This window comes from Myotis nattereri (assembly GCF_964212035.1).
Source record: "Myotis nattereri genome assembly, chromosome: 7".
Lineage (NCBI taxonomy): Eukaryota > Metazoa > Chordata > Mammalia > Chiroptera > Vespertilionidae > Myotis > Myotis nattereri.
The window spans coordinates 28205273-28230471 of record NC_138082.1 but is presented as its reverse complement, the minus strand read 5'-3'; the positions used below and the strand labels follow the sequence as shown (position 1 = coordinate 28230471).

Below are 25199 nucleotides of genomic sequence, written 5' to 3'. Positions count from 1 at the left end.
GAAGTTTAAATGATCACACACCCAGAACATGTTAAAGATTGTTCTGTCAGAAAAGAATCTCTAGAGCAGTGAAGGGTTGCTAATTAATAATTAGTGTCACTAATTACTTCATGCAAAATAAAACTAGTGGATCTAAGATAATGAGCAAGTTGTACCCGTTTCTCCCTTTTCTCCTGGTGGACCAGGAATCCCATCGCATCCTTGGTCTCCTCTCATACCCATTGGTCCAGGGTTTCCTGGGAATCCTGGAGGGCCTGAAAAAAAAAAAGAAGTCATTCAAAGAGAGAACTTCCTTCCTATCAATGGTCTAATGTGCCAGATGTGTGTAATTCTGGTAAAAGTGTTTATTTTGCAGAACTATAGTTCCGTCCAACTAACTTCACAATGAAAGCTATGAACAGACTAAAACAACCATGAGAATTATCACTTTGGAATGTCTAGGTTGGCAGACCTTTGAATTAGGTATAAATAGCTAGCCTCACTCTTCTGCATTTCTGCCTGAGGAGTGAGTAACTGGAGGCTACCTTCTAAAGAGCAGTCGTGGCTCAAAGCTACAGCTAAGCAGAGAGTTCAAACTCAGGGGGAACACGCTTCCCTCAGGAAAGGGCGATAGACAAAGTAGAGAAGGAACCTGGAGGGCCTTTTGTTCCTGGAAATCCAGGGAAGCCTTTCATTCCTTTCGACCCCATGTCACCATCAGGACCCGGCTTTCCTATAAACGGAGAGAGAGGGAAAGGACAAAAAATACTGAAAGATAAATGGTTACATTGGCTGAAATGGTTGGTTCTTAAAGTTAACGGTGCTCATGTTCCGGTGACTTGTACCCGTCACCTCAGGCTTTTCTTGGGTGCTACTTCCCTAGAGAAGCACAGCAATGTGTTGAATCACTTTGAAGGGTGTGCATACAGCAATCACGTGGGCCACTCGATACCTGACTTATTGCTTTAATTGAGAATCAACAGCAAATCCATGGAACCTTTTAGTGTTTGAAATGATAATTTAAATGGTACCTGTAAGTAAGACCTGCGGCTGCAACCCAGTAGCTTAGCAGTTGTTTTTAGTAAAGCAAGACAAAAACTGAAACCTGAATTATAAGCAAATAAAAAAGAAAGCCAAAGTTTGACCTTGAAACATGCCAGAAAAATGAAACCACAACAGTGTTATAGGTTGAACTGTGTTGCTTCCTAATTTATATGTTGGAGTCCTAACCCTCAATATTTCAGAATATCACTCTACTTGGGGACAGGGTCTTTAAAGAAGCGGTTAGATTAAGATGAGATCACTAGGGTGGGCCCTACTCCAACATGACTGGTGTCTATAAGGAGAGGCTATTTGGACACAGACACAGAGGACAGACACGGGGGAAGGTGGCCCTCTATGAGTCAAGGAGAAAGGTTTCAGTAGAAATCAAAGTTGCCGATACCTTGACCTCAAACTTCTAGCCTACAGAATTGTGAGAAAATAAATTTCCACCTGTGTTGTTTGTTATGGGAAACCTAGAAAACTGATACAACCATCATAAGATTGGACAACGAACTAACATTTCACGTCTTTAGGCTGAGCTCCTCAGAAATTTTGGGGAGCACCTCAGAAGTTTTGTTTACGGGAGCAGCTTTTTAGATCTCAGTCCACCAAACTGGCTCATCGGCAAATAAGGCTTCTCTTGATTAATCTTCTACTCCTTAGTATCTTAGAATTTGAAGATCAAAGTTGAATAAAAGCAATTATAATACAAAAACCTAAATAGCTTTCTGTCTACAGAGACGATTCTAGGCAGTGAGAGCCATGCCTTCTGCTCTCAGAGTAAAGCCCATGCTCACCTGGGTGGCCGGGACTTCCAGGATGTCCAGGGATGCCGTCAGGTCCAGCAGGCCCCGAATGTCCAGGTGGCCCAGGTGGCCCTCTTTCTCCTTTCATTCCCACGACACCTGGCAATCCTGGTTCTCCCTTAAATTCAGTCAGACACCTTTAAAATTCTCATATAAGCAGGGTATGTGATCAGAATGAAGTATAAACTATATTTGTTTGCATTTATTTATTATTATTAGCACTAGAGGCCCAGTGCATGAAATTCGTGCACTGGTAGGGTCCCTAGCTGCTGCTGGCCGGGTACACCCTCCCTTTCCCCAGCTGCCGGGCCGGCCCTGCTCCCTGGTCAAACTCCCAGACGAACTCCCGGTTGAGGGGACAATTTGCATACTACGCTTTTACTATATAGGAATATTATTTAGCTAGTTAGTTAGCAATTCATACTGAGTATCTGCTGTGTGCCAGTACTGTGACAGGTGTTTGGAAAAGGGGGGCTACATGTTTTGTGGGGCCCAGCCCAAAATGAATATTCAGCTCCCTTTTACAAAATGGTAAAGCATGCTCTGGTTTCTCTTCAGACCGCATAAATCTTTCGCCTTTTACAAAATGGTAAAGCAATTCAAGACAGTGACATCAAAGCATTAAACCAAGTGTTGCTGTCCTTCTTAGCACCCAACCTCTGTGACTACATGGGTCACACACTTAAAAAGCTGGTTCTCACCAGGAATATAATAACCATATACACATGTGTGATATATACAGTCCCTGCTTCATGGAGCTTTAGAGACCAGTGGGGAGATAGGAAATAATTACACAAAGGTATAATTTCAACTTGTGATGATTAACTCAGGAGTAGGAAAGAAATAGTTAGACCAAATGAATATATGTTCTACAGATATTATGCATGCCAATAAATGCATGTCAATCATATGTAAAAAGAAAGCAAAATCTTCATATCTGTACTTCAGTTTTTTGATAAACCAACACGTATGGATTTCATGGTTACAAAATCTCCATCGTAATTGATTAAAATATATTACTCTGTTACTATGATTTGCCAGTCTGATAAAATGAGCCCATTTTTTTTGTTCAATGCATAGTTCTGAACATCTCTTCTGTGGTTACCTATGAAAACCCTAAATCTAAGTGAAACTATTAATTAATTGAATGTGAATTAAGTATAAGACAATTCCTCACTGAGAAAATTTCTCAGTGGAAACGGTGTCTCCCTGGTTTTCTGAGGACCTAAGCTAAAAATCAAGGACAAAGGAAATTTATTTGTGCTCCAAGTAATAAAGGGTTGCTTTCTTGGGTCTGTGTGGCTTCTAAACATTTTCTTTTGTGTTGTTTTAGTAATTACCACTGGAGAACATGATTGGTGGAAATCTTTAGGAAAGGTAATATTTTATTGGCTCAAAATTGTCAGGGAAAAGGCCCCCTAAGCAACAAGTTTTATATATGTGAGAGTCATATACTTTTGAAAGTCTGATAAAAATGTAGACTCTCCCCTACAAATATTTGCATTCATTTTACATTCAATTTCAGGAGATTAGCAGACTTCTTCGGGTTCCATAGATGCATGGAAATCCATGTTAAAACCCATGCTTATAGGAATTTATATTAACCATTCTCTAGTGATCCAGCTCTGGCTTTTATTGTAAGTACACACAGAAAGATTGGAAGGAAATGGATCTAAAAAACCCAGCTGAGCCCCATGGAAATGTTTGGTTGTTCCTTGGTACAACATGCTAGCAAGGGCTTCATCCTCTAGTTAACAGTACAAGCGCTGAGAGCACTGAGACAAGATACAATTCTGTGTAATGGAATGAAAGTATAGTTCTAAAACAATTAAAATACAAGTATGTATCTTAGGATTTTGTCTGCTTTTTGATGATGCTCTAAAGTTATTTTACTTTATATCTTTTATTACAGTTTAATAAGTCAACTGTTTTTTATTATAAGGTTTGGAAATTTATTTTTATAAGTCTGTGTGAGGTGAGTCCACAGCAGAGACTGGCTACTTTGTGTCACAGAAAACAAACACTGCCCTGGCAGATTGTGTGAGTCACTGATCACTGCCTCCTTCTGGCAGCACACTGAAATTGCAGGGACAATTATGAGAAATTCCTTGAGAGTTGAAACTGACAGGAATACATTAAGAAGTTGACAGCTGTGTAATAGGCATCCTCAGTTGTGAAGATATGATTAAAGAGAACCCAAATACCTACCTGAAAATATAATAATATTTAAAATGTTCTCTGCTCACATTGAATCCAATAGTTGTTGGTATTTAAAGGGACTCACCCCACCACCAAAATGTAAGTACTTCACTGGCCGATATACCTTGGGTCCTGGTGGTCCTGGCCTTGTGCCTTCTGAATAACCTGGCTCTCCCTTATCTCCTTGGAAACCATGAATACCTGGGAAGCCTGTTTTTCCAGGGAGACCTGGGAGTCCCAAAGTTCCTCTCTTTCCTTTGGACCCTGAAATTAGGAAAGAAATCAGATAAAAGAGGTAAACACAGGGATCTCGAAGTGTTCTACTTCCAGCCTTTGCACAAACCACCTTTCTTTTAGGAAGGTGACTTTTCGGGATCACTAATATACCAGGTAGCCATAATGGATTATTTTTACACAATGTAAATATTATTTTGTTCTCACTAGTGTTCTAGTTGCACATAGTGCATTTGTCTGAAAGTAAATCTAGTTGTATTACACCAACTTTCTAAGAAATGGGAAATCAAAACAACACAAAAAATCTAGAACTGGGATTCATCATAAGCTTGTAGGCTCATAGCAGGATCTTATACATTACCTGGCACCCCCATGTTCCCCATGCTTCCTGGCACTCCACGGGGGCCCGGTTCTCCAGGATTCCCATTGCTTCCAGGATCTCCTCTGGGGCCTTGAGAACAAATAAACAGTCACGTGCCCTGCATAGTTCCTGGACACAAGCTGCTCAATAAATATTGGCTGCCTGCATGAATTTATGTATCCAGAGCAGCCAGGCCAGTTGGTTTATATACTTGCTAGCTGCCTTTTTGCCTTCATATAAGGAGGGAACTGAGGACCCAGACACGTAAACTTAGAGAAAGTTAGGTTCTTGTCAGCAGGCTTTGATTTTGAATATCAAGATCATCTTAGGACCAAGACAGGGAAGTAATAGATTTCTACACTGAACATTTATTGCCATGTAATATATTTTGATGGGATCACAGAGAATAAGGTGGCTACTTTATTTTTTAAAAAATATTTTACTGATTTTTTACAGAGAGGAAGGGAGAGGGATAGAGAGTTAGAAACATCGATGAGAGAGAAACATCGATCAGCTGCCTCCTGCACACCCCCTACTGGGGATGTGCCCGCAACCAAGGTACATGCCCTTGACCGGAATTGAACCTGGGACACTTCAGTCTACAGGCCAACGCTCTATCCACTGAGCCAAAACGGTTAGGGCTAAGGTGGCTACTTTAATTGTTCAAAAAATTAGTTTGCAAACTCAATAACCTGATTAAAAAAGAAAAGAGGCACATTTGAAAACCTCTAAAACATTATCTGGTTTTCTTCTATGATATGTAATATTGTGATAAATTAAAGTTTACAATACATATTAGTAGTTTCAAAACAACATTTTTAGTACAAAAATGGAACTTTCTGCATATTAATATTTTTTAGTTAATACAGGCTAATTATACACACCTTCATTTTGGTTTAATTTAGAAACAAATTTCTGTTGGAAGACTGTTAGAGCAGGATTCAAATTCATACCAGAAAGTCTAGAAACACATTTTTGTTACATTTAGATTTAGGGAAACTTAAAGCCTGATATTTCTATTAGCAAGTCCACTGTACCTAATGGTCCTGGTGGTCCAGGTGGCCCTTTGAGTCCTTCTAAACCTGGTAACCCGGGAATGCCTCTGTTTCCTTTCTCACCCGGCTGTCCTGTAAACCCTAAAGTTAAACAATGTATTAAAAATACAGGTTAGGTTTTTACCAGAGTTATCCACATCCTGATTAACATTGATGTGATATTGTTATAATAGGATATAGGATATTTATTAAGAGAATGGGCCAATGTGGACTTACCTCTTTTTAAAAACAGGATTAAATGAGAATATTAGCACAGTAGCTGGCATGAGTTAGCTCTCAAACAAAACCAGCAATTAACAAGCATTATAAGAATTAGTGGCCTAAATATAACTTCTTCTTGCTTTATTTTAGTGATGCCAGAGGACTATGTTTGTATCTACACTATCCCATTCTCAGTCCATTTATTATAACTATGGTGTATTAACTAATTAGCATATGACAGACACTATTCTCTTTTTATTGATCTTATTTAATCTGCAGGCAATCTCAGTCTATCCTCAAGCCTCCCCAGATAGAGTGCAGAGATGAGAAAACTGGCCTAAGAAGTCAACGGACTAAGCTAGAGGCGCCCTGTCCATCAGTAGTAGTGTTGGGACTTGAACCCAGTTCCACAGGTGGGAGAACTCATAAACTTCCCACGACGCTGTCCTGCTTTTGTAGAACATGGATTTGATCACACTCTTTTCCAGATCAAAAATATTACTCACTGCCTTTTCATACATACACCTGCGTCCCCCCTGCAGACTCCTTTAGGAGAGGGCCACAGCTGTGCTTACCTGCACCCTCAATACCTCATCCATTTGCAGTGGATGCCTTTGAGTCTTTGAGAAATTAAGATTTCAAAAATGGGTTGTATTTAAATTAGAGAGGCCTACAGCACCTTGTGCAGAATTTGTTAAGCAAATCTTTATCCATCCTTATGTTATAAGCATAAAAATATTTGTTGACTACAATCCCACTTCTCAAAATGTATTACTAATTACTCAACACAATATGGTTTTGCCACTGAAGATGTACATTTTTCTGTATTATTCCCTGCTATGAAAGCTTAATCTGCAAATATTTCATTTTACCCAGCAATTCTCTTTTTTTTTTTCTAAAATTACTTGGGATTAAAATTGGTCAAGGAGACCACAGGCAGGCTTTCTTAAAATGGATAAAACACTCTTCTCCAAAGGATTTTGAGCATGAGAAGCAATTTTGGGATGATTTTTTAATCCTGACGGCTGATGGAATATAGTGGAATGTGGGGTGGAGGTTTCTATTTCAGGCAGGGAAGGTTTTTATGTGGAACTTCCTAAGGGTTTATTTTTCAACTTACTTGGCAAATAGGGGTTTTGAGACTTACAGTTTAAAAACTGACTAGGGAAAATTTAAAAACAGCTGACCAAAATGCAGAGTGGACTTAGAAATAAAGAGTTATGCATTAAAGAGGCATCATATTATCGTGCAAGGCACATGAGACCCAGTTCTAGTTCAGGCTTGGGCCACCAACTGGCTATGGGACTGTGGACAGGACACTAAACACTGGCCCTCACTGCTCTCAATTGCCAACTGGAAGGGCTTGCCTGGATAATTCTCAGTTTTAGAATCAGCTCTGATGTTCTGGTTCTAAACGTAAGGCAGGCTGTACCTTTGAGGCCTGGTTCTCCTTTGTCCCCCTTTAAGTGAGCTATTTGAGAAGGCCCGGGAAGTCCTTTCGCTCCTTTCTCCCCCTTGGCTCCTGGGGGTCCTCTCTCACCCTTCGCCCCTGGGATTCCAAAGCTACCTGTAAGACAGGAGTAACCACAGCAGTTCCTTAATTCTTTAAGTAGCTCGTAAGGATGCAAAAGTTAACAATGCTTACCATAAAACAAAACAAACAAGCCAAAACACTTGACAGTGCTGAGACCTTCATAAATAGTTTCCTAAAACAGCCTGTAGGGAAAAAAATGATCCCGTTCAAATGGGAAAAAGGAAAACAGGAAACAGCAAAATCAAATACATGGTTTCCTCAGAACTAGTTTCCCCTCAGAGAATAAAACATCACTTATGTTGCTGTTCCTTCTGCCTCGTAACTGGAAAGCTCATCCATCACTCACCCTTCTGTCCTGGGGAGCCTGGGGTCCCAGGAGGCCCCGGAAGGCCAATGTTGCCAGGGTAGCCCATCATCCCAATGGTTCCTCTTTCACCTGTCGAAACAGTAACACAAGGCATATTCAGAATGAGAAAAGCAAGTGCTTTCTCCACAAAATAAATTATACTTAGAAGGAAAAAGCGGGAGCTGAAGGAATGGTTTCTGTAAATAAGAAAATAACCATAATTGTCTAGGAGATGGGTCAGTAACCAGTCTCTTATTACATCATGTATGTGGAAGTCATTGGTAGCAGATCACATTTGTGGATAAGAATAGAATATGTTTATGTTTTGGACTATTCCTCCTCCCCATCCAAGACCAACAGCTCATTTTATTTTCTTCATAGCTGTTGTCTAGAGTTGAACTTATAACTAATGTATTTATTATTGTCTCACTCACTGTCAGAGGTGGAACTTGTCCATTGATATGTCCCTAGGGCCTAGAACAGTGCTGACATGTGATAACAGCTCAATCATATGAATGAAAGGATAACTTGCAGATTAAGTTGTTACCTATGCTCTTCTCTAGAGGAAAGGTCAGTGAGGTTACATGCCAGGAGAATATTGGAATATTCTTCCGAAACATATTAACTGTCAACACAATGATGAAATAAAATGTACTATAAGGAATGCTATGAATAACCATATGCCAGCAAATTAGATAAACTACAGAAAATGGACAAACTCCTAGAGATACCCAGATTACCAAAACTGACTCAAGAGGAAATACAAAATCTGTTTAGACCCATAACAAACGAATAAATTGAATTAGTAATTTATAAAATTATCACAAAGAAAAGCCCAGAACTGGATCACTTCACTGATGAATTCTACCAAACATTTAAAACAAGATACCTTTCCCACAAACTCTTCTAGAAAATGTAAGAGGAGGGAACACTTCCCATCTTGTTCTATAAGACCAGCATTACCCTGACACCAAAACTAGGAAGAAACATCATAAGAAAAGAAAAAAGACAGGCCCATTTCCCTTGTAAATAGAGATGCAAAAATTCTCAACAAAATACTAGCAAATCTATTTTAGTAGTAACATATAAAAAGGATTACACAGCAAAAATAATCATTAGTTTCAGTGGAATACCTGAAACTAATATGATATTATATGTCAACTGTAATTGAAAAATAAAAATAAATAAATAAAAGCAGAAGAAAATACCTGGTGGCCCTAAGAATCCTGGGTTTCCTGGATATCCTTTTGGACCAGGTGGTCCCATCTCGCCTTGATGACCTGGCATTCCTGGTGGTCCAGGTTCTCCAGGCAGTCCTGACCTATCCAAACCTGGAATCCCTGGGTCTCCCTTTGGTCCTGCTTCACCTTTTTTGCCTATATGTGAATAAATGAATGAATGAATGAATGAAATAAAGGAATGAACACACAAGTGCTTTCCCCACCGACTCCAGAAATATTTTACGGCTGTAAATATTTAGCTTTGTGATTTGGGGCTAAATAAAACACATCCTCATCGGATGGATGGATTGATTGGTTGGTTAATGTCCCCTCCTATAAAATTTTTAAGATCTCTTCTGGCTTTAGCATTCTCTGTTTCAATGACTCTTGTAGTAATAAAAATGTAAAATTTAGATCTATTTTCTAGTTCTGCGGGCACATCCTGGGACTGCACTTAATGACTTTGCCTTAGTCTTGAACTTACAGAACACATTCAGTGCCACTCACCATGCGTGAGTCCTCACTGTAACAAATCCATGACAGCAAGGTTTATGTTTCATACCAGTTCCCATGAGCAGTGGTCAGGACTTGCTGCTGGACAGTTCCAGAGTTAAACAGCAAAGCACCGAGCAGGCGTCCCAGGCCACTTGCCCATCTAGGACTGGTTTTGAGGCCCTGCTCTTACCTTGTTGCCCTTTCAATCCATTTAAGCCTGGAAGTCCTTGGGGTCCCCTGGGACCCTCTGTGCATCTCCCTGAGAGTCCTTTTTCTCCAGGTGGTCCAGGCTTCCCTGGATCCCCTGCAAAAGAGAGTCCAAGAATATATTCCGGGGCCAAAATCCAAGGTCCTAGAATTGCTATCCCAAGTATTCTCCTGTAACCGCCCCCCCTAAATTGGGCCAATATTTATTATCATTAATATGTCTTAGTACAGAGAACACTCATTAAGAAGGAAAGAAGGAACAAAGAAGGGAAGAAGGAACAAAGGTAGAGCAACAATGTTGAGTGGAGAAATAATTAAGCCCCACAGATTCTATTTATTCATCTAGAACTTTGTTTGAGAATTCTTGACCCCCTAGAGCACCTACACATTCAATTTGTTGCATTTTAGCAAAGCTCACAGTGGAGAAAAGTACCTCGTGGTCCATCAAGCCCTCCAGTTCCTGGAATTCCAGGGAGACCTGGAAGTCCAGGGAGTCCAATTGCTCCATTTTCCCCAGAATTGCCTCTTTCTCCTGGAAAACCTGGTGTTCCTGGTTCTCCAGGCATGGCTCGTCCTGGTTCTCCCTGTGGCACAGAAATGGTGTTAGTATTATTATGTAATGCTTCTAGATACTCATTGACTACTAGTGGCCTGGTGCATGGATTCATGCACATTGAAAGGAAATTAATTAGAAGAAAGATTCGTGTGGTAATTATGTTACAGCAAAAACTACATGTCAAAATAGTATATATAATATAGTATTATAAAATTAAAACACACGTGTGATTGGCACCTGTGGGAGCTTTATATGTATCACACATGTGTGAGTCAGCATCTATTTTTAAATTTCCAGTGCACGTCATATGTACTAGCCTGTCAGATGTACGTACGGTCAGTCACTTAGCCTTTTATACATAGAGACTGGCTTGTCTTTAGGGCTGTTTACTTGAAGATAACATCTTCATTATGGAGATCCTAACTACCTTTTTTCACAGCCACCACCATTCTATCAACTCTCCTTTTTCAACTCTAGTTGCTGACTTTCCTATAGATTTATGCATAATAATTCTTTAGATCCCCTACTTTTTCATAATACTGTGGGATTTTCTGTAACAATCTAGATGTCTCTATGCTTGTGTTTTCTCATAACTATCCACGTTTCTTTCTAGAGTTCTTCCATTTTCTTTTTTAAAAAAAATATTTTGTTGATTTTTTACAGAGAGGAAGGGAGAAGGATAGAGAGTTAGAAACATCGATGAGAGAGAAACATCGATCAGCTGCCTCCTGCACACCCCCTACTGGGGATGTGCCCGCAACAAAGGTACATGCCCTTGACCGGAATCGAACCTGGGACCTTTCAGTCCGCAGGCCGACATTCTATCCACTGAACCAAACGGGTAAGGGCAAGTTCTCCCATTTTAAATATGTATGTTTCTGAAGGTTAAGGAAGAAATAGAAAGGCAAACCTGTCTTAACACTTTCTGTTTTCCTTTCTAAAAGGGAGGAATAGTTAAAAAAAACTTAAAAAAATTCATCTGTTTTATCATTTACAAGTATATTGATAATTTCTACACAGAGCATCCTGAGTGGCAGGAACATCCTAACTGGCCAACTGTAATTGTTCCTCCTCTTCCCCATTTCAGTCTGAATTTTAATTCTCAAAGACCTTGGCTCCTGGGAGGCCTGGACTTCCAGGTAACCCTGGCTTTCCCATTTCTCCAGGACAACCTGGTGATCCTTTAGTTCCCGGAGAACCTCGGTCTCCTACAGGGAAAAAAAAATAAAGGTTGCATGATTAGTCTTATTAAAAGATTTTGGGCAGTATCTCTTTTATTTTACCTTATGTCATGAGGCAAGTAGCTATAAATGTTTTGTGGAAGTTTGAGCGACGAAAAAGACAATGGCTAAATTAGCAATTTTTAAAAATTCAATTCCAAATCAGATTACATTGGTTCCCAATTTTTAAAATTACCTTCTCCATTTTTGTTGTTTAACATCACTACAATTTTGATTCAGTATTTTTTTAAAACACTGATCTCAGTTGACCTTTGGACGGACTTTTTCTTTATGAAGCATATTTTACATTCAATATATAGCCAAATACATATTTATACACACACACACACACACACACACACACACAACCCATATCAAGATATAAAGCATTTCCAGTACCTACCTAACCTTTCTCACCATGGGTTGCTCAATAGAATTACTTCCTAATGCCCTATAGCAGCCACTGAACGTAATGAGTTAACTTGTCTCTTTTGCTTTATGGCGAGAGAATTGAGAAAGAAGTCACACACATCATTTTTTTCTGTTCTGTGGTTCAGAAGAGGAAACCCTGGGTGGAGCAAAGCTGCCTTCAGAGAGTTCCTTTATGCCCCTAATTTGACCAAATTTTAATTAACAGTTAGTTTATGGGCTTCATTAGGTTTAAATGGGAAATTTGGACTCTCTTGTTTCCAGGAGCTCTTAGGCTAGTCCTGGTGCCCAGTTTGGAGTCTCCTTCGTGAAGGTGACTCCAGAGGGGATAGAGCCAGGAGGCAATTTTCTTCATGCAGGGTCCAAGAAGGACAAAGTAAAAACATGGGCCAGGCTGGGTTGCTTCAGAGGTCACTGGCAAGGAATTTCAGTCAAAGACATTCTTGGGACCACATGAAAAATCTGATTAGGTTTTTCATTTCAAGTACATACTCATAAATTGAGATCAATATTCCGATATTTGGGCAGAACTGATGCATGGTAAACACTGATGATACATTAATTTAAGAGATAAAGCACCAAACAAGGATTATTATTTCTTTTTTTTGAGTTATTTTATTGAATTTATTGGGTGACATTGGTTCACAAAACCCTACAGGCTTCAATAAACACCTGCATGCTGCATTGTGCACCCACCAAAGTCTCTTTCCATCCCCATTGTCTCCCAATTTGCCCACCTCTACCTAGGCCCCATTCCCTTTTTCTCTGGCTCTTACCACACTGTTGTCTATGTATTTTGTATATATGATTTTTGGCTAATCCCTTCATCTTCTTTCATCCAGTTGCCCTGCCCCTTTCCCTCCAGCAGTTGTCAGCCTGTTCCATGTATCCACACCTCTGTTTCTATTTTGCTCAAAGTTTATTTTGTTCATTAGATTCCACATAATAGTGAGATCATATGGTATTTGTCTTCCTCTGAATGGTTGATTTCACTTAGCATAATAATCTCGGATTATGATTTCAACAAACACCTTAAATAATACTGAAAAAAACATGAAATTATTATAAAACCTGAAATTGTATGCAACAGCCCAGTGACTGAGGTTACTCATATATCACCTCAGATAAGACTTGATGTGTGTGTGTGTGTGTGTGTGTGTGTGTGTGTATGTACTTGTCAGTGGGGAGCCACTGCATTTCTTTGGAGAGTTTTCCCTTTGATGAGAAACAGCACTTTTTTTCCTAAAGAAAAATAACTTCTGTGGTTTATTTTGGAGTGAATGGGGAAATCAGCTGTGTGTGAATTAATATTCTTTTTTATTATAAGAGAAATGCATAAAGTGAAGAAATGTATAAATTAAAAAGTGTAGGCATCTATTCAGAAGTAAAGAAAGAACTCCTCACAATCCCTCTATCAAGAAGAATCACTTTGGTGAATTTTTATGCATTTAAAAAACATGATTGAGATGAGGCTGCATAAATCAATGTGAACTCTCTCTTTTTATCTGTCGTCATTGTAGGATATTTTCCCCATTTAAGACTGATAAAAGACATCATTTTAAAGGATAGTATGCATTTCCTATGTTATTCACTATACATATTTATAGTTTCTAAATATCCACAATGAACCTTACATTTAAAAATTTTTTAACTTACCCTTAGGTCCAGGAGGGCCAGGGAATCCAATTCCTGGAATTCCTGGTTCTCCGTCAGGCCCAGGAATACCTGGTTCACATTTTCCTGTTTGTCCCGGGAAGCCTTAACAACACATATACATCCACGTCAGCAACTTTCCTTTATATTGCCTTATAACCAAATGTCTAAGTTTCTGTGTCATCCCAGACATTTTTGGAAATTAAAAAAGAATTTACCACAACCCTGACTTCCTCCCCATTCCTATCCAGTGGACTAATCATTAGGAACTACAAATAATTTTGAAAATATAATTTATCTCCTAAAAGAATTTTTCTAAATATCTTAAATCATATAAGTCTCCCTCCATTCATATTGGCAAAGAAGTTAAGTTTTCCAATGAAGAAGCTGTGGGAACTACAGTAATCGCTGGCACCCATTCCTTGCTCCTCCACCAAAATCCACGAAGACTGTTCTGCTCACGAATTCCCCTTAAGTAACTATTTCAACTCCCTTTTAGAATCAGAAGCACCAATGGGAATAATCTGGGTAACTTCAAAGGACACGAGCAAGTCCCCTGTCTGTTGCCTTGTCATCTGACAAACTGGCCTGTGCTCTCTTTGGGAGCCAATGAATATCATTTTTCCTTAAAACTAGGACAGTGTTTTCCCAGGAAAGTCTGGGTGCTATCTGATGCCAGGCACCAGAATTGGCAAAGAGGATACTTACCAGGTGGACCGCGGGGGCCAGCATGACCTGGCGGCCCTGGTGGTCCTGGGAGCCCTGGCACTGGTGTTGAAACACTGAATTCTCCCCTAGGGCCTTAAGAAGATTAATGATCATAAAATCAGTGTGCATATTGAAGCTTTTTCTTGGTTCAGAGGAAAAATATATGATAGGATAATAAAGGGTTTGCAGACATATTCCAAGAAATATGAAGAATAATCTCTGCAAAATTGGCTTAACGATGACTAGCCCATAGGAACTTTTTAACTTAATTGATAAATATTTATAAGCATCTATTATTGTCTATGCCTTGTTTTAATTAACAGCCCAACATGCTGGCCTATTGGAAGGGAGCCTATTCTGAAAAGAATTGATAATATGAATTCTGCTTAAATATTGGTGAATACTGGCAGGATACTTATTTATTGGGTAACTAGTTTTCATAAGAAGGACATATGAAATATTGCACAAACCATGAAGTGGGGCTGATGTGGGTTTAAATCTTGGCTTTGCTCTTTGTAAGGTCTGTGAGTTCGGCTATATTTCCAAACCTCTCCAATAACTTCCTCAGGTGTCACTGTGAAAATAACACCTGCCTAGCTAGTAAAGGTTTGAGATAATGTTCTGACCAAAGTGGCCAATATTAAAAACATGTTAGTGATTAGTCTTGTCCATATATTTATACATTTATAGGAAAAATAAGTAGTGTGATGGGAAAATTGATGATAATGTATTTTAGAACATTGGAGTGTTTCACTACAGATTCACAGTTAGAAAGAATAGAAGAGGGTTTGAAGATGGATTACAAGAGGACTGAGAAACATTTTCAGTCAAGGGCCAGACAGAAAATAGTTTCAGTTTTGTGGTTCAGATGGTTTTTGTCATAACTACTCAACTCTGCTATCATAGCATGAGAGCAGCCAAGAAGAACATGTAATGGATGAGTATAGCTGAGTGCCAATTACACTTTGTTTATGGACACTGAAACTTGAATTTCATATAATTTTCACCTGTCACAAAATAGTATTCAAAAAATTTTCCCCAAAACATTTAAAAATATAAAAAATTCTTAGCTTTTGGATGACGCATGAATAAGTGGTGAGCTGCATTTGGACTGTGAGCTGCCATGGTTGGCCAATTCTTGGATTAAAATAGCAGCCTCAAAGGTGAGGCACAGAAAAAAATACATCATTATATATATATATATATATATATATATTCTCCATAAAATAACCTTTACATACACATGTAGACAAAAATACCAGCATACAATATACAATGTATATACGAATACTATGGGGTTGTACTCTCAAAATTTTTTTAACGATGAGGGATGCTACAAAAAAATTTTGGATGGGGAGGGTTGTGGCGCAGGAGGGGGGCGTAAGAGATCAACCGAAGGACTTGTATGCATGCATATAAGCATAACCAATGGACATAAGACACTGGGGGGTAGGGGAGGCCGGGGGAATGTCAAGGCGGGGGGGGGGGGAAGGGAGACATATGTAATACTCTTCGTAGTACTTTAAGCATTAAAACAAAATAAAAAAATAAATAATAAATAAAATAAAATAAAATAAAATAAAATAAAATCAATAAAAACATTAAAAAAAAATTTGGAGACCACTGGTCCATTGGTCTCACCCTTTGAGTGACTTTAGAAGTAAAAATTGATTATGGTAGCATTACTTATTAAAAACTGTCAGTAACTTGTAATTCTCATCTTTTGCCTCATTCTTCACTACAGATAAATATTGATGATCGGATCCCTCCTGAATCTAGCAAGTTCATTCAGTACACGTGGATCCCAAAGTTACCGGGACTTTGAAACTACTATTAGATGAATTTTCTTCATTTGTCTTAGATATTTTGAAGTTTTATTTATAATTCATTTATTGGGTTATGAGTCAAAAAGAACAAATTTGTAATCATATTAGTGGACCCTTGAAATCTAGAAGAGGCATCTCAAGATCAATTTCATAGGTTTTTTGCAACCCCTTTGCTCACTCTGACTTCTACTCATCTGTTAGGATCTATTAATTCCATAATTTATGTCAGTAATGGATATAAACTATACTAGGAAAGTTTAGTTGAATTGCTCAGTAATAGAAAAAATAGATTTTTCTCTAATATGTCCTATATGTTCTTTTCCTGTGTCTACCAGTTGACATATTCTACTTCTTAGGAATAAGTTTCTATACACCCACTGATCTTGAGGGAGCTTCACTAGCTCTAGGAACCATCAACCCACCCACAGGAAAACAGGACTGGAAAGAAAACTAACCAACCGGCGTCTCCAGGTGGTCCAGGGGCTCCAGGAACTCCTTGGGCGCCCTTTGGACCAGGCTCTCCCTGCGGTCCATAGCCTGGTGGTCCAGCTGGTCCTGCGGGTCCTGGGGACCCAGGGATGCCAGGATCCCCTGGAGGACCAGGGTCCCCCTTCTCACCACGGAGGGCCTGTGACAATAGGAATATGTTTGGATAGTGCTTCATTCCAGTATTTCCTTACATAGATTAATATTACCATGAATATGAATGCCACTTAGACGGTCAGGGAGAAAGTACTGAATTAAAGAGAAGTTGGCATTTGAATGGAATTATCACTAACGTAAGGGTGCCCTATGGTTTCTGCAGTTTTGTGCCCTTTGGAATTCAGTCACATTTCATCAACTGGGAACCCTGAGTTCCACTTGAGATGTCCGACAATGGGGTACCACCCATGTGATAATAGCCCCTCAAACCTACCTCACATTGGTCAACAGTTCAAATGGAAATGACATTCAGGTAATGGTACCTTTCAAAAATCAAATCAGTGCAGCTTAAAACCTTTTTTTGATTTGCACCAGGTATTTCCACAAAGGTGATACTCCATCTGTATTAATTTTTCTCATAAAATGTCTTTTAAAATATTTTCCAGGTTGTAACATTGAAAATTGTATGTTTTAAAGAAGTTGATACCAACCGGTTTGCCTTTAGGTCCTGGTAATCCTTTCACTCCAGGGGTTCCAGGAATCCCATCCAAGCCCGCTCTTCCAGGCGGCCCCCTGGGCCCCGGGTCCCCTGGACTACCCGCTTCTCCCTCTGGCTGAGCTGCTTCGCCTTTTTCTCCTTTAAGTCCTGGATCACCCTGAGCACCCGGGAATCCCTAGGGTGGGAGAGACATGAGCCTGCATTGTTTTTGGGTAGAGTTGTTTTTGTGTCAAGCTCAATAGAAAATGTCAATTTTAACGATACATGTATTTTTTTAGACACTTATTTGGCCCACAAATATAATTTTAAGCTTTTTTCTCTTTTGGTAGCTAGACAGTACAATTCAATGCAACACACACAATAATATAATTCAATATGATACAATAATCATCACAATTCAGATTCTGTTAGAATATTGGTAAATTTTAACATGCATCTCTGGATAATTTAATATATTTATCCACATATAACTTTCTGATTTGCTATTGTAATCAAAATCTAAATTTTTAACAATTTTATTGAGGTATAATTTACATATAAAATATGAACACAATTCAATGATTTTTAAAATAAATGTATACTAGCATATCTATACTACGAACACCACAATCCAGTGCCAAAACATTTTTATCACTCCCCCAAGTTCCCTTAAACCCGTTTACAGTCAAGTCCTGTTCCCAACCTCAGTCTTGGGCAACCATTGATCTGCTTTCTGTCTCTGATACCATTTTAAATAATTATAAATTCATTATTTCATTCACACATCATTTGTTCATTCATTCATTCATTCAATCAACACGTAACTGTTAAAGTGCCTGCCCTTTGCCAGGCACTAAACTAATAGCCTGTGTGTGGTGCAACCATATTTCCAGCCAGAGTATCCCATTCTCCAAATTGAAATTAAAGCTTTATAACCATGAAATCTTACTGGGAATCCTGGAAGACCCACACTTCCTGGGGACCCTGGGCTTCCTTTAATGCCAGCTGCCCCTCGTCCTCCTGCAAAGCAGTGAATTGGTAAATATTCATTGAACACCAATTCTAAGGGTAAGGCAGTATGTGAAAAAAATAGGGTGTTTTCTTCTGAGCAAAGAAAGACAAATTTCTATTTTAAAACATACAGTGCAAGAAGAGAATGGGAGTATATCACTTGGATAAGAGACAATGTAAAAAAACAAGAGCTCAAAAATTTTAACTTCCTAAGATTCTTGTCTTTATAATTTTAAAGAGATACATTTTTATGATGATAAAAGTAATACATGCTCAATGTAAAAAAAAATGAACAGAAGTAAGATAATGAAAATCACCCATAAATCTACCATCAGAAGACAGTATTTGCTAAAATTTTCATGTATATTAGTCTAAAATTTTATATCCATAAATACATACACATTGACAAATATATACATTTATAGCTTCACTTTAAATGGGTGCACAATAAGCCTATTGTGTGGGTGAACCATCATTTATTCAGCTAAATGCTATTTTGAGACATTTAGATTGTTTTTTCAACTTTAACTGTTGTAAACAATGCTCTGATAAATACCTTTGGATATTTAATTCTCCAAATTTATCCAATTATTTTCTTTACAATAAATTCCTAAAAGTTCAACTGTAGGACCAATGGGTACAAACTTTTCTAAGACTTCGGATATCTATTGTCAAATGGCATTTTGCTGTACAATTTTAACTTCCTATAGGTATTTAAGCATCTCTGTAAAGATGATTTCTTTAGAAGACCTTTTGAATGAATTTCAGGCCAGTTTATTAACAAATATTTGTTCAGATGTATTTTTTGCAAGTTCTTTGCCATGATACATTTTTTTTTGACAGTAATCCAAACGGTTTTACTGCTTATCTATATTCTTTGAGCCGTAGGGAAACCAAGGAAAACATCATCCAGTGAGTTACCCTTTGTATTTGCAAAAACACTTGTCGGCAAATTGTCTGTACCTGGGGTTCCTTTTACGCCATCAAATCCTGGCAGCCCTGGGAGACCCGGAGGTCCTGGGACACAAGGACAGTCTGTGCATACGAGGCCTGGCTCCCCTGCAATGAGAGTGTGCTCGGTTACTCATACACCCCCACCACGTCCGCAGAGAGGACAGGCGGTTTCCAACTGCACAATTCTTTCTTACATTGAACATTCTTCCATGTGGTGCAAATCATGTACGACATTTCACATATTAATAAAAAACTTTTCATCCATTACATCTGCTTACTTTATCCCTCTGAGCTTCTAGGTGCTCTTCGATAGAAACTCCTGTTTAGTGTAAAATAGCTACTATGTCCGTGTTTCTCTCTTTCAGTGCAGGACAAAACTCACATTCTAGGAATAGCCAATGATTTATTGCATGGCTGCTAAATAAATGGCTGCTTTACAAATAAGGGAACACTTTTAGCTAATTCCTTTGGAAAAGAAGCCATCTCTGACTGCCTGCTGTTTGGGATAGTTGTTGCCTCAGGGAGAAAAAAGCAGTGATAGTGATGGTGATGAGAATGGTAATAGAACAACCCCATTGATTGAACCAACCTTTGCGCCCATCGACACCTGGGATTCCTGGAGGCCCCACGTGGCCTGGAGGTCCACCTTGTCCAGGGGGACCTTTGCGATATACGATGTTACCTACAAAAAGACACTGGTTTTTAAGACATTTCTTTAAGTGTTTTCTTTTTTAATTAGCAGGCATTTTAGTAATATGTATTATGGTATATGCATTTCCCCATTTGTTTTGGAAGCTGAGTCCTTTGAAGGTTAGCTGCAGCTGAAAGGTTGAAGCGTGTTGATCAGCTTTTCCTTTCACATCACCCACAGGTGATATTTCTATGGTGTTTCTCATCACACAAGCAACCCATTTACCTTATTGTACTATTTCCAATTACTCCAAGACTATCTCTTTAGCATTTTTAGGCAAAGGGTCAAATCTCGTGCTTCTGTGCATGTTGAATACACGATATACGTATATCTCCTTGATAGATTGTAGATGCTTAATACATACCAAGGGGGGAAAATTCTGACTCAGAATGCCACCTGTTCCTCCTCACTGCTTGTTCACACCGACTGAGTTTCTCATTCTTAAAGCAGCTCTCCAAGAAAGCTCTTCCCAGTCTTCCACATATTATTTGCTATTGCAGTGTGACCATGAATAGCGACTTCGCTTAAACTATTGTGTTCTATAACCTAATTTTTGGTCTTGCCATTTCAAATATAGGTTGAAGGCAATGCTGATGAAACTAAATATTTAAAAACAGTACCTATAGCTGCCAAAAATGTCATTGCAACAAGATAACAGTGGAAACACTTAATTTGGGTGGAACTTGGTGTGCGTTATATTAGGTCTGCTTGACTGTGAAGAGAATGCCCTTTTGTGATCCAGTTTTCTGTGTCTTCAAGATGACTGGATAGTTACCTTTCAACAGTAAAATCAGATGGCAGTTTTATACTTAATGTAGACTTATATGTGTACTTACACATTTATACATTTATATGTGCTTAACACATGCTCATACTCATTTCATACTTAATTCAACAAATAGTTGAGTATCTACAATGTTCCATCCCCCTTTAAGCAAATGATGGGGCTTAAAACAGCAGAGAAGACACAGTCCTTGACCTCAAGGAGCTTTGATTCTATAGAGGAAACTGACAAAGGCAGGGCAAAGTGAAACATTCTACAACCGGGCTAAGCATGAGCGTTTAGGGTGCAGGCTCAGTGAAAACTGTCAGCAGGACTTGAATTTGAAGCTGCAACTGGGTGGACAGACAGATGTTGCTGAGCAAAAGATAGCAAGCCAGGGCAGTCTCCAAGGGGAGAGGGAGTGGTACGGGGGCCAGATACTGACTTTAGCATCCATTAGGTACAAGAACTGTGCACATCAGGCTTGCCATCAATAAAATGAGGACACAGCCCATATCTTGAGAAAGACGTGGAGGACTAAGAATTGTTAAAATCAGTAGTAGAGTTTTAGTTTAGCTTTATTTTGCTTTGTTTCCCATATAGGTCTATACCTTAGCTTGACAGATTTGTTCTTGGACATTATATCCTTTATCAATGGGATAATTTCTGAAATTGTCATTGGCCTAAAGAAACGCTTTCATTTTCATTTTTTTAAATATTGCTCACATAACCAGACACTTAGCTGAATTGTCTTAGTAATACTAAAAGTCTTCCAGATTATTCTTTTGGATTCTCTACATTTGTAATCATATTGTCTATAAAAAATGTCTCTTTCCTTTTAAATAGCCCCTGACACAGAAAATTCTTAAGGCTATTACGAGAGTTGAGGATAAATCATAAGACCTGCCAGGCACCTGCCAGGAAGGGTATTTAAAATACAAAGAGTGACATATATTTTCATAGGTTCTATGTACCTATCAGCCAATACAGATGCTGAGTGGCTCTTCAGAGAGATGGAGAGGAAAGGACACCTGAACCTGAATCTCCAGGTACCACTTCAAATCCTGAGGACCCCAGCTCTGTGGTCTCCGACCCACTCCACCTGGCAGCATCTTGTCTTGAGCCCATACTGCGCACCTACAGCCTCTTGCTCTGGGGCTTCCCTGCTGATGCCAAAGCATGGGATGCCCTGTGAGCCAGGCAAACACAGCCTGGAGGTGTGGGGGGTGGGCAGTCCAGTGCTGTGGGAGCATATCTTTGACCCAGGAAAGGTAGGAGCTGGTGGATAAATTCTTGCCTCTTTCCCCCTGGACAGGTTATCCTGAGACAAAGTTACACAGCTTCTTGGAAGACAGTCTCCAGGGACTGAACAAGCAGTTGCCCTTGGTCCCTAGGCCAATCTGATCATTGCCACTCCTTCCCTGCCCCATGACTCATGTCCCTGTCTCTCACTCTGCTGTCTGTGGGAACTCTGGGTAAAGCTTTGCTGCACTTGCAGAGTAGTCATGCCACCGTAGTTGTTTCCACAGAACTGATAAAACGAAACCAGTGGAAAGCTAACTGCTAAGATTCACACAGGCTGACGGCCAAGCTCCAAGTGAAGCCCTCTGCCTCTGATTCGCACACACCTGTCACTGGGCCAAGTACACAAAACGGACCCGTTAGGCATCTTTACCTGGTGGTCCTGGAGGTCCCGGCAGCCCTGGAGGGCCCGGTGAACCAGGACAGCCCGGGGCCCCGGGAGGCCCCACTGCATCCTTTCCTGGGGGTCCTCGCTCCCCTTTACTTCCTTTCATGCCTGGTGGTCCAGGGGCTCCTCTGAGGCCAGGCTTTGATGACCCTTGGAGGAAAATAATCAATTTATTACATTTTAGTTTTTTCCCTGATTAATATATGATTATTTTCAATTGCAAAATGTGATGTATTCTGATTTATAACAGTTGCACCACTGAAAGGTATATTAAGCATATAAAATTAAGAGTATCTTCCTTTCTTCATGTGACCTTGTTAAATGATCACAGTACAGCAGAGCTCAGAACTCTCCCTGCCCACAAGCTAATTGATGTCGTTTATTACAAGAGACTGAAACAGAATTTGGGATGCACAGTAGTCCTTTTACTTAAAAGGACTTCATGAGAAGTCTTCAATATTAGAGGCCCGGTGCATGAAATTCATGCACTTGGTGTGTGTTTGGGGGGGGGGGCGGGGGCTCAGCATGGCCTGTGCCCTCTTGCAGCCCAGGAGCCCTCGGGGCATGTCCATCTGACAGCTTAGACCCGCTCCCCCATGGGCCTAAGCCGACAGTCGGACATCCTTAGTGCTGCCACGGAGGCAGGAGAGCCGAGAGCCTGGCTTCTGGCTGAGTGGCACGCCCCCTGTGGGAGCACACTGACCACCAGGGGGCAGCTCCTGCATTGAGCATCTGCCCCCTGGTGGTCAGTGTGCATCATAGCGACCGCTCATTCCACCATTCGGTCGATTTGTGTTAGCCTTGTATTATATAGGATATGCTACTTTGTAGACTTTTAAATTAGAGACTATGAGATGCCTACTTTGTAGTGTCCCAAAGAAGAAAGAAAGCTGTAATTGGACTTCATTCCTGCCAATTGTCTTAGATATGGAAGGGCGTGCTGGGGGAGGAGGCACCTCCTGGGAGAGATGCCAGGCCCGGTGGTACAAAATGAATTTCATCTATCTCTCCTAAGATGATGAGGATGTGAGGACGGGGGAAGTCTTGAATCTCTGACTCAAAAACGGTTTAATTGTTAAGCAGAGAGACCTCATCACCAAGGGGCTGAGAAAAATCTGATTATTTCTGATTATTGAATAGAAGGATTTGGGCATAAAGGTAAATGCCTCTGACTGACACTGCTTTAGAGCTTTATAATTTTCACTCGCTGGCTTCTTGAAGGAGCCTATCTATTCATTACTTAGGGGCCAGGCATGTAAAAAGAAGTCTTCTGTAACTTTTGGCCAGTCCTCTGAAATACCCTTTTGTCCCATTGTAACTTCAAGAGATACCCACTGTCTATAGTTTGATGTATATGTTTTTATGCACATGCAAGTACACATAATATTTATCCATTCACCTATTTTCCACTAGGATGGTAATATACACATACTTCTGCAATCTGCTTAATTACAATTCATTTTCCAAATTAGGAAATAGTTTAAATGTACAACATGGTATAAAGAAAAATATAGTGGATGGCAAAGCTTATCAAATGTTTGCTGTTTTTTTCTTAGTTACGCTTCCTTTACAAAAGGACACATCACATCATTACAGTTATAATTGTGGCCTCTGTGGAACCATCCTTGATTCTATTTCTCCTTCCTTTCTCAAGAGGCAACCACCCTAATGACTCATGGATGCTTCTACACTTTACGGAATTGCCTATGTTTCTATAAACAATATATTGTAAAATTTAAAATGTCACATAAAAAAATATAACCTATGAATTCTGATGCAGCTTGAAAACTATGATTTTTAACCAAGCTAATCACCATCAGACTAGTTTTTCTCTCTGTGCTTCCTCTGAGTTTTAAGGCTTCTTCTCATATACCTAGTTTGCTGTCTTACACTGAGTTAAAACCACTGAGAAGGGAAAAAGAGTACTTCTACAACACTGTGTAATTTTTCACTTCCTTTTCACAAGTAAAAATTTGCAAACACTTTTATACCAATTAACGAAAGATTTGCCTTCCATAAATAATGCCAACTTACTAGAGAACAGTGCATTTTACTTTTTAATAGCATTTCTGTTGATACCCCGAGAAACATGTACATACCAGGCCTTCCAGGATCTCCGGGGGGGCCACTGGGACCTATGAATACAGAACAGCAATAAATTGCTTATGAAGAAATAAATACCCTGTCGCCCCATTCTTGCAATCTTGGGTTATAATATAATAATAATTAATGATAAATATTTTCCATACTTTTTCTCCATTCTCATATAGATACATATTAGAAAACTTTACTTATTTAGACAAACTACAGAGAAGAAACTAATCTCAGATAACCTTTTCAAATAATTCAGCAGAAACTCACTAAGAGCCTGCTCTGTATGTACTTTGCTGGGATGGTTCAGATACAAGAAAAGCAAACAACTGGAATTGTTAAGGTTCTGTAGTTTGAGCTGGTGTCCCACCTCAGACTGCTTCTAGCTCTAAAATTGCCTTAAAAAATCTATATCTAAATGTATCCGTCCATTTATTTAAATACACTGGGAATTTTTCCTTTAAGCACAAATCTCCTTTGAAGTCTTGTTTAAACCAGTAATTTGCCTAGATTAGTATTCTCAATCCTGCTGCATGTTAGAATAATCCGAGGCACTTTCACAATCTGCTCATGTCCAGAGCCTTCCTCCTGACAAATCAGAGTCACAGGGGGACCCTGACGTGGGCATCAGTGAAGAAGTCCCAGGGGTTCTAAGGCGCAGCCAGAGATGAGAGAGCTCGCGGCTGAGACCTTTCCAATCCATCAAAGTGGGTAGAAGATAAGTAAGCGTGTCTTTAATTCATGGTGCCAGGCATCAGGAAACCAGGGCTTCAGTCACCCCTGGCTACTGTTGGTGTGGATTTGCC

At 39.6% G+C, this 25199-nt stretch overlaps 1 protein-coding gene across 1 annotated transcript in view; it reads right to left on the bottom strand.

Annotated features, from left to right (window-relative positions):
• The window catches only part of COL4A3 (collagen type IV alpha 3 chain), a 120871-nt gene that overhangs the window by 18499 nt on the left and 77173 nt on the right, over positions 1-25199 (bottom strand). Inside the window, exons 20-40 of the mRNA XM_081095749.1 lie at positions 24402-24437; positions 22288-22452; positions 19748-19840; positions 19168-19263; positions 18143-18213; positions 17207-17389; positions 16533-16701; positions 14248-14340; positions 13543-13644; positions 11348-11445; positions 10115-10265; positions 9665-9778; positions 8968-9135; positions 7760-7849; positions 7312-7446; positions 5661-5759; positions 4624-4713; positions 4153-4292; positions 1821-1947; positions 632-712; positions 156-254 (exon numbers count right to left, since the gene is read on the bottom strand). Coding sequence (XP_080951875.1) covers positions 156-254; positions 632-712; positions 1821-1947; positions 4153-4292; positions 4624-4713; positions 5661-5759; positions 7312-7446; positions 7760-7849; positions 8968-9135; positions 9665-9778; positions 10115-10265; positions 11348-11445; positions 13543-13644; positions 14248-14340; positions 16533-16701; positions 17207-17389; positions 18143-18213; positions 19168-19263; positions 19748-19840; positions 22288-22452; positions 24402-24437 — 2400 coding nt within the window. The remainder of the gene's footprint in view (positions 1-155; positions 255-631; positions 713-1820; positions 1948-4152; positions 4293-4623; positions 4714-5660; positions 5760-7311; positions 7447-7759; positions 7850-8967; positions 9136-9664; positions 9779-10114; positions 10266-11347; positions 11446-13542; positions 13645-14247; positions 14341-16532; positions 16702-17206; positions 17390-18142; positions 18214-19167; positions 19264-19747; positions 19841-22287; positions 22453-24401; positions 24438-25199) is intronic.